Consider the following 9318-nt stretch of genomic DNA (forward strand, 5'->3'; position numbering starts at 1 on the left):
TGTAAGTAAGAGAAAATGGGGTTTATAAAAAGGTGTAATTTAAAATTTTTTTCCATAACAAACATCACAATAATAGTGTTTTAAAGAGCAAAATTCAGTTGTTAGTTACTTTGGGTAAATATTCAAAACACCTTTGGTTGCCTTTTTTTTTTTTCTTTAGTCTTTTGTAATTTTTTCTTGGAGCTGAGGACTGAACCCCACCTAGCAAATTCTCTACCACTGAACTAAACCCATCTCCGGAGCCCTTAGGTTTTTGATCCCTTTATAAATTCCTGAAAAAAATCGGACTTTATTTTTATAAGCTTTTATGAAATGATATTTAACATTAGAAATTTAAAACGAGAAAAGTTTGTTGACCACATAAAAATCGAATGCATGCTAACAGCAAACAAAAACTAACAAAAATTCACCAGTGAGGAAGTCGTCATCTTACCCTGGAGCAAATCTCTTCCGCATCTGACCCGACAGGAGGAAGCTGGCTCTCTGCCATCACGTGTGAAGGGTTAGGTTCAAACCCCAGTACCCAAACCACCCAGAAAGGAACCATGCATCAGGTGGCTCTGGACAGCTGCTCTGCACACTTAACAAGATAATGAGGAGGGGTGCAGTTGGAATCTTAGCATCAGGGAGGCTGAGGCAGGAGGATCAGGAGTTCAAGGTTATCCCCAGCTTCAGACACTGAGTTGGAAGCCAGCCTGAGCTATATGAGACTGTCAAAAAATAAGAATGCAAAAATTTGTGATATTTGGATATTATAAAAATAACTCTAGACTGTGTAACAACACTCTTCAACCATCTGCCAGGGCTGTGCACAGGAGGTGCAACTGCGTTCCCCCACCATCTTCTTTGTTTTTGCTCTGATCAGAAGAAATTAATCTGGGCAGTGGTGGTGCACGCCTTTAATCCGAGCACTTGGGAGGCAGAGGTGGGCGTAACTCCGAGTTTGAGGCCAGCTTGGTTTATGGAACAGGTTCCAAGACAGCCAGGAAAACCCTGTCTCATAAAAACCAAAGAAAGAAAACATTAATCCATGTGAAACAGGATTGCTATGGAAAGAACAAGAGCCCAAAGCACAGGATACAAAGCTCACGAGGCACCGATGCAGCAGAGGGGACTGGAAAACAACTTCACAGGAAGAGCTCCCCAGGGGCCTGGGCAGCAGCGGGAGCCAGTGACTGGAGAAACATCAGCCAGAAAACCATGCTCTGCCTCACGAAGTGAAGATGAGACAGCACACACACTCCAGGGCTTCGCTGGACGCTGATCACCATGGGCTGGTTAGAAGCTTCCGCTGTTAGCATTCGCTATGCCTGGGGTGATCCTTACACCAAGAAGGTGATTTTTCCAAAATCCCCCTAAAGCCAGAAGCAGGTTAAAATCCAGACCAGCCCGGTAGGTTTCATTGCAGGGATGCAGCCCTGTACATGCCGCCCTGTGAGGCATTGCACTGTTGAGTCTCTCACAGGAAAGCTTTACAATTTGCTGGGGGTGGGGGTGGGGGTGGAGGGGAGAGCAACCAACCAACCAGCTTTTGCCCTTGGTGTCCTGCAAAGTTCTGGAGGACCTCTGGGAGATCCCCCACCCCACTCGGAGACCCAGTGCACCATTCTGTGTGATGCCACCATACAAGGACGCATACAGGATCTCAGGCAGAGAGAGGGAAAGGCGGCTGGCTTGACCTTTAGCAGTAGGATCCAAACTTTGTCTCACATTTAACACAGATTCCCTGTCGGAAACAGGAAGTGCAGCCGAACACACATCATGACTGTCACATCATCGTTAAAAAATTCTTCTCGAGAGGAGAAAGGACGTCAACAAGCCTGATGAATTTTGCAGTGGGCAAATTGCTTCCAAATTTGAATGGCCGTATCTGAACTTTGACCTCTATTGGAATTAGAACAGCAAGACAAAATCTGTTACACTTGCTTCTATGCAGCCAACAAGGGTAACTTACAGCAATACATATAATTAGCCACAAGTTCCTGTTCATCTTACTCAGGGACACATTCCAGGTTCGAGTTACTTTAGGAGACTGTAAATAAACTAACGACCACACGGCTTTGCAAATAAAATGGAGTTGTCCTGAGACATGGAATCTTTCATTTACTAAAGTTTTGTTTTAAATCAAGGAATTTTCTTGGCTCCTTCGAGGTGCTCTCCTCTGTACCCGTGCAGGTGGTTCAGGTCCTCTCTAAATGGGTCATAGCCTTGCTCTTTTAAGCAGCGGAGAGCCCAGAAAAGCTGGTCTGATGGAGGAAATTCTTCCCAAGGAATCCACTCCCAACCTAGAAGAGAGGGGCGATCAGTGCACGCAGACGGCAGAGAGCAAGGCACTTTCATTTGGCAAACTAAGCTATCATATACTCAGGAAAACATTAGCCGGCTTTACAGTGGCCTAGCACTAATCAAAGCAGCAGCGACCTGGGCTAACTTGTCTGTGCAAATCAAACCTGTTTAGAGTGAAGACCTGCAGGAAGAGAAGGGTGATCTGTGAAACCCTGGGCTGTTTTGTTTCCTTGTTTGGAGACAGGGTTTCATGTATCAAAGCACTTAGTCCTTAGCTGAACTCACGTGAGGTGTCTACTGCTCTCATACGTAACTTTGCCAAGGTCACAGAGAACAGTTAGGTACAAAGTAGGCCCCCAAAATGGCAGTGCCACAGACTATGGCAATTATAGTCTGGGCTCACCTCAGGCAGGTAATCAGAAGGATTGCTGGTGTAATGGTCTGTTCTGTCCCTTTAAGAGAGAGGCCACGCCCACCACCACCCCCTCCACTGAGGCAAGCAAACCTTCCTTCCACTTCCAGCCTGAGTCCCTTCCTTTTTGGCTCTCTCCCTAAGAGGAAGCTTCTGCCTTGCTCCCTTCTCCCCACTTTTCCCCTTCCCCCTCCTCCCTCCCCCTCCCTCTGTTTCTCTTTCTCTCTCTGCTCTTCTCCCTTCTCCCCTTCCCTCTTTTCCCTTCCCTTCCATAACCCACTAAATAAATATCCAACCTCACTCTGCATGACTCCCTCCCTAGGACCGGCTGTCTTCATGGGCCACTATGGCCTCGTGGCCCGCTACCCACTGCTGCTACTCGGGGACCAGTAGCATTTTGGCCCAGGCCACTCAGGGAATGATGCCGGTGCCGTTTTATTTTTACCATAACAGCTGGTATATCAACAAAAGCCTAAAGTCAGTATTCCTTAAAAACCGGTTCTCAACCTTCCTAGTGCTGCAACCCTTTAATACAACTCCTCACGATGCGGTGACCCCCAACCATGTAATTATTTCTCTGCTGCTTCACAACTGTCACTTTGCTACTGTTAGGAATCCTGATGTAAATATCTGTGTTTTCCGATGGTTTTAGGTGATGCCTGTGAAGGGCTGTTCGGCCCCAAAGCGGTGGCATCCTACAGATTGAGAACTACTGCTTAGAAACCTGTGAATAAGACTTCTGTCTGTCAGGAACAGCCATTGTTTCCCATATCTGCCCCTACAGCTCCACATGGGGCGCCTGGTTCATATTAACACATCCCTGTAACACACACTGAAGTCCCCAAGCTAGACGGTTCCTTCTCCTTCCCTGCACCAGCGCCCTGATTCTAAACTTCCAGGCTATTCAGCTTCCAGGCTCCATCCTATCACAGCCTAGTTCTTTAAAACTGTCAAAGCTTTCCCCACCTTTGGCTGTCTTCTCTGTCCTCCCTCCTACCCCCGGAGATAGCCATTTCTCCAAATAACCCTTTCTTTCTACACATGGCGTGGCCCAGCTCAGTGGTTTTACTGCGTCCTCACAAGAACACAGTATAAGATCCATACCACAAACCCAGGCAGTCTGTATTTTATCTATGTATTTTCACATCTCTACATTGTCTCTGTCTGCGCGGCTGTAACGGGATAGCTTACACTATGTAGCTTACAAATAAAGTCATTTATCTCATACAGTTCTGCAGGTTAGAAGACTAAGATCAAGTTACTGGCAAGACATGATGTCTGGTAATGACCCATTTCCTAATGTAGGACCCAGGGCAGCTTGGTACACACCTGCCAAGACAGGTTCAAGATCAATAGGAAGGCAGGCCTGAGTCTCAGTTTACCCTAAGGCAATACCTGGTTCTAAGAGAGACCACAATCTGAGACCACCCATGCTTCACCCAGGAACTGAAGTCCCTTAGCCCAGCACACACCCATCCCCCTTTCCACCAAGGAGAAATTTCTAATGTTCCAACCACTGCAGATAGGATCACCTGCCAGCACACACTTATCACTTTTCACCAGACATGCTTAGACAAATGTCAACCAATCGGGGGTCCTGAATCTTAGAAAGCCCTCACCCCTACCTTTGCTACTATAAAAACCCAACCCCAACTGAGCTCAGAGTGCTCCGATTGCGTCAATACCCTGGGCACACAGAGAACCCAAGTTGCGAACTTGTGTAAAAATAAAGGCTCTTTGCTTTTACATACAGGACTCGGGACTTGTTGGTTTCGGGGGCGGGGGGACTCTGTGGATCTGGGAATAATACTAGCTCATGGGACAGCCATACTTGTTCTGATGCTCATATGGAAGAAGTGGAGAGGATTTCTCTTTCATGTGAGCATTAATCCCATTTGTGATGGGCTGCTACACTTACATACACAGTACTCCACATATAGGCACATGGTCAACAGTGGATCCCAGCTCCTGCTGCTATTTTCGGAGGTGATGGAAACTTTAAGAAGTGTGGACTGTGTAGATGACAACATTGGGATGTGCCTCAGATGGCTACACCTGGCCCTCCTCAGAGGCTACACCTGGCCCTCCTCAGAGGCTACACCTAGCCCTCCTCAGAGGCTACACCTGGCCCTTCTCAGAGGCTACACCTGGCCCTCCTCAGAGGCTATACCTGGCCCTTCTCAGAGGCTACATCTGGCCCTCCTCAGAAGCTACACCTGGCCTTTCTCAGAGGCTACACCTGGCCTTTCTCAGAGGCTACATCTGGTCCTCCTCAGAGGCTACACCTGGCCCTCCTCAGAGGCTACATCTGGCCCTTCTCAGAGGCTACACCTGGCCCTCCTCAGAAGTTACACCTGGCCTTTCTCAGAGGCTACACCTGGCCTTTCTCAGAGGCTACACCTGGTCCTCCTCAGAGGCTACACCTGGCACTTCTCAGAGATTACACCTGGCCCTCCTCAGAAGCTACACCTGGCCCTTCTCAGAGGCTACACCTGGCCCTCCTCAGAGGCTACATCTGGCCCTTCTCAGAGGCTACACCTGGCCCTTCTCAGAAGCTACACCTGGCCCTCCTCTGAAGCTACACCTGGCCTTTCTCAGAGGCTACACCTGACCCTCTTCAGAGGCTACACCTGGCCCTCCTCAGAGGCTACATCTGGCCCTTCTCAGAGGCTACACCTGGCCCTTCTCAGAAGCTACACCTGGCCTTTCTCAGAGGCTACACCTGGCCTTTCTCAGAGGCTACATCTGGTCCTCCTCAGAGGCTACACCTGGCCCTCCTCAGAGGCTACACCTGGCCCTTCTCAGAGGCTACACCTGGCCCTCCTCAGAAGTTACACCTGGCCTTTCTCAGAGGCTACACCTGGCCTTTCTCAGAGGCTACACCTGGTCCTCCTCAGAGGCTACACCTGGCCCTTCTCAGAGACTACACCTGGCCCTCCTCAGAAGCTACACCTGGCCTTTCTCAGAGGCTACACCTGGCCTTTCTCAGAGGCTATACCTGGCCTTTCTCAGAGGCTACACTTGGTCCTTCTCAGAGGCTACACCTGGCCCTCCTCAGAGGCTACACCTGGCCCTCCTCAGAGGCTACACCTGGTCCTCCACAGAGGCTACACCTGACCCTTCTCAGAGGCTACACCTGGCCCTCCTCAGAGGCTACACCTAGCCCTCCACAGAGGCTACACCTGGCCCTTCTCAGAGGCTACACCTGGCCTTTCTCAGATGCTACACCTGGCCCTCCTCAGAGGCTACACCTGGCCCTTCTCAGAGGCTACACCTGGACCTTTTCAGAGGCTACACCTGGCTCTTTTTAGAGGCTACACCTGGTCTGTTTCAGAAGGCTACACCTGGCCCTTCACACACTGCCTCTCTGCTGTGGAGCTGGTAGGTGAGAAGGCCTCTATTATAGTGTCTCCTTGACATTCCACCTCACAAAGGGCCCAGAATCCACAAAGCCCAGGACCATGCGCTAAAACCTAGGAATCAGAGCTAAAGGAATCTTCTTCCCTATCTTGCTAGTGTTGGGCATTTTGTCACAGCATCGCAAAGGCTAAGCTTTGCCCTCATGACATAACCACGCCCCCAACTCCCCATCTTCTGTTTCCATCACCTTGAGGATTACAGTTTCAACACAGGGGTTTTCATTTTTAATTTTCTGTCAGAAAGCAATGCTACTCACAATGATGTGTTTCTTTGAAGAAACACTCCTTATTGAATATGATTCTCTTACTTTCATTTTTTTCCGGTTCCATGTTCTTTGGATCTGACTCATGCGCCATGTCCACCTCCCCTTTCATCAATATGGTGACATAATGGTAGTTCTCCTCCTCAACAAAAGAATTCACCACGGAGGCGAAGCGCACGTTCTTCAGGCGGAGCGCAGCCTCTTCCCAGGTCTCTCTCTGGGCACACTCTTCCCAGGTCTCACTGGAGAAACACAGTCTGTTCAGTGTACACACAACTTGGGATTCTTGGGTGAAATGCGGTAGTATAGAATAGAAGCAACAGTCATTGGTTTATGCTTTGAAATAAGGAAAGCCCTGACTTGACATTCTGCATATTCTATATTTAGTGATTTGAAGACTCAAAGAGCTTTATATTGGACAAATATCAGCATTTAACCACCGACATTAATATCTCTGACTGGAGCTAGACCTAGGCAGCTAGCGGGTGGTTTAGTGTGTCGGGTGAGAACCCAGGCTTTGAAGTCAGCTGTACCCAAGCTGGAACCTGAAGTTTTTTCTATCTTAAATAGAAAAGGGAAACATTAAATTTCTCACGGGTTGTTGTGTTTCAAAAAGGTATTAAATGGCTTCCAAATTTCAATTTAAGCCTCAAAACTGAGGCCATTCGGCAACACAGAAAGCAAAGTGGTCAGAGTTTGGGGGGTTGCTGCAGGAGGCCAGAACAGTGGGCTCCCAGGCCACAGAGGATGGACAGGTTACCTTTCCAAGAGGAAAGATGTGCATTTTTAGCCTAGTAGGAATATTTCTTTTCCTTATGATGGCAAGCTAGTGAGAGGCACTGCCAATGAATCCATCATGCAGGAGGACCAACGTTAAGTCCAGGCCAACCCCTGCTACAGTGAGATCTGGACCAACATGGGCCAGAATAAGACTCTGTCTCAAAAACAAAACAGATAAACAACAAAACTCCCAAACACAAAATCAAACAGAAAAAGAGTCAGTCACAGAAGCTGGAGGATACTGGCACCTGACTTCCCCTGTCAAAGGCACATTGGGTTGCCCAGCTTCACAAGGCTCGCCCAGTGCACTGCTTCAGAGCAGAAATTCGCTGGTAAATCCGACTTCACGGGAACACGGAGACTGTGGAAATTCCACAGTGGAAATTTGTTAGGAGACAGCTATGTGGCATAGGTCCCCAGGGTTAAAAATAGAGAAGGGCAACCATGAACAAGCATCACTTTCATCTTGGAATGGATGTTCGCTTTGGACTAAGCAGATGCCACAAGAGACTGGTAGGGTCTGGTGCGGTGGCACATGCCTTTCACCCCAGCACTCAAGGAGAATCCTTGGCAGAGGCAGCCAGATCTCTGATCTCTGTGAGTTCCAGGTCAGCAAGAGCTAGCTACATAGTGATATCCTGTCTCAAAAAACAAAACAAAACAAAACAAAACAAAACAAAACAAAACCTATTTGATAATACTGACCCACGTATTTACAGATAATGGGAAGTCTAGGATTCCCTTTTAAACAGTCCAGAAAAATCAAGTACATGTTGGCTGGAAGGAGGCATAAGAAAGTTTGAGCATCCACCTTCCATATAAAGTGTTTTATATTCCTTTACATTACTAAAATGAGCAACCCTGGATCTTGGGGATTTAGGTCCTCTTATCTGTTATATTTAATCACACTCTGTTTAGAACACACTTATGAACTCTAGGTCAGGGTTTCTTTGCCTTGTGTAGAAACCGACTTAGCCACTCTTCCCACTTTGTGGGTGTGGGGCATCCACCGCGGAAAACACTCCCACAGGCAACGCGGCCAGAAATGAAATATATTTAAAATTCATGGGGCAAAGCGAAGACTCCCAGGTTTTCATAAACATCCATTTTCTTTGTAAGCACCAAGACATACAGACGACTCCCACCTGCAGCCAGGGGAGGGAGGAGCGAGGACCCTGGCACAGCGCCCCCTCCCGGCGAGAGCCCGGAAGAACCCCCGATGCCGTAGAGAACATACGGAACGCAACTGCGCACTAACGCGCGCCACACGGACGCATTTGTTGAAGGACTGGTGCTAGTCACGGTAGACCCGCTCACCCGAATTCCAAATGGCCCCCAGGAAGCTGGAAACTGCCGGCACCAAACGACCCTTTCCTCTTCCCCAGAAGGACGCAGCGAGGATGCTCGCAGCTCGTCACCACTACGCCGACCCCAACTCCGGGGCGCCGCTTCGGCTCCGCGTTGGCGCTCATAGCGCTTGGCTGCCCCCGGAAGTGATTTTGACTGGTCCACATCCGCTTTCAGACTGTACGGGAGCCCGCTGGAGTCCCCCTTACTGCATCTGTGAGTGTTGTCTGTCGCAGACCTCTGGTGTCGCCTGGTGGATAGATCATGTATAAACAACGCGTATAAACAACTGATTTAAGAGTACTCAGCCGGATGGTGATGGCGCACGCCTTAAATACCGGCACTCGGGAGGCAGAGGCAGGAGGATCTCTATGAGTTCGAAGCCAACCTGGTCTTCAAGAGCTAGTTCAGGACAGGTTCCAAAAGCTACAGAGAAACCTTGTCTCGAAAAACAAAACAAACAAACAAACAAAAAACTTTGAGTACTTAGATGATTTGGAGAAGTAAATAAATTCAGCTAGGACAAGTTATGTATTTAAGACCAAAATATACTGTACCAGATTAAAAAAAATGCATCAATTAAAAATGAATTGTGAAAGGAAAAAACTCTTTGGGGAAATCAACTGTAGCTAAGCAAATTTGACATCTTACATCTCTGCATGGGTGGGTTTACTTTAAAAGTATTAATTTATTTCTACTAGAGTAATATTGCATCATTTTAGGAGGTCAATAATACAAAAGCTACCAACAACAAGGTCTCCGTTAGTCCTGCCTCCAGAGACAGATTTATCTCTTCAAAGTGTTAATTTTT

At 48.1% G+C, this 9318-nt stretch overlaps 1 protein-coding gene across 4 annotated transcripts; it reads right to left on the reverse strand.

The window, feature by feature from the left end:
- Nudt15 (nudix hydrolase 15) lies at positions 1 to 8709 on the reverse strand. 4 transcript variants are annotated; one of them, XM_087912219.1, is made up of 3 exons: positions 8478 to 8709; positions 6375 to 6622; positions 1 to 1882 (listed from the first exon to the last, which is right to left on the reverse strand). In XM_087912219.1, exons 1-3 carry the CDS (start codon positions 8672 to 8674, stop codon positions 1812 to 1814), a joined length of 516 nt encoding a protein of 171 aa, XP_087768345.1. In that variant the 5' UTR covers positions 8675 to 8709; the 3' UTR covers positions 1 to 1811. The 4 variants fall into 4 exon arrangements, with proteins under 4 accessions (XP_087768345.1, XP_087768346.1, XP_087768343.1 ...); XM_087912220.1 differs by having other exon boundaries at positions 6426 to 6622; positions 8478 to 8702; XM_087912217.1 differs by having other exon boundaries at positions 1 to 2285; positions 8478 to 8702.
- Positions 8710 to 9318: the final 609 nt, after the last annotated feature.

This window comes from Myodes glareolus, chromosome 12, assembly GCF_982192425.1.
Source record: "Myodes glareolus chromosome 12, mMyoGla1.1, whole genome shotgun sequence".
NCBI lineage: Eukaryota > Metazoa > Chordata > Mammalia > Rodentia > Cricetidae > Myodes > Myodes glareolus.

Excerpts from the sequence above, each read along its gene's own strand:
- Nudt15 (XM_087912217.1), bottom strand. The coding sequence starts at position 8,674 with ATGTGGACCAGTCAAAATCACTTCCGGGGGCAGCCAAGCGCTATGAGC. Across the intron at positions 6,623-8,477 it reads GGGGGCCATTTGGAATTCGG|TGAGACCTGGGAAGAGTGTG; the intron begins GTGAGCGGGTCT and ends GTGTTTCTCCAG. Across the intron at positions 2,286-6,374 it reads CTTCAAAGAAACACATCATT|GTTGGGAGTGGATTCCTTGG; the intron begins GTGAGTAGCATT and ends CCTCTCTTCTAG.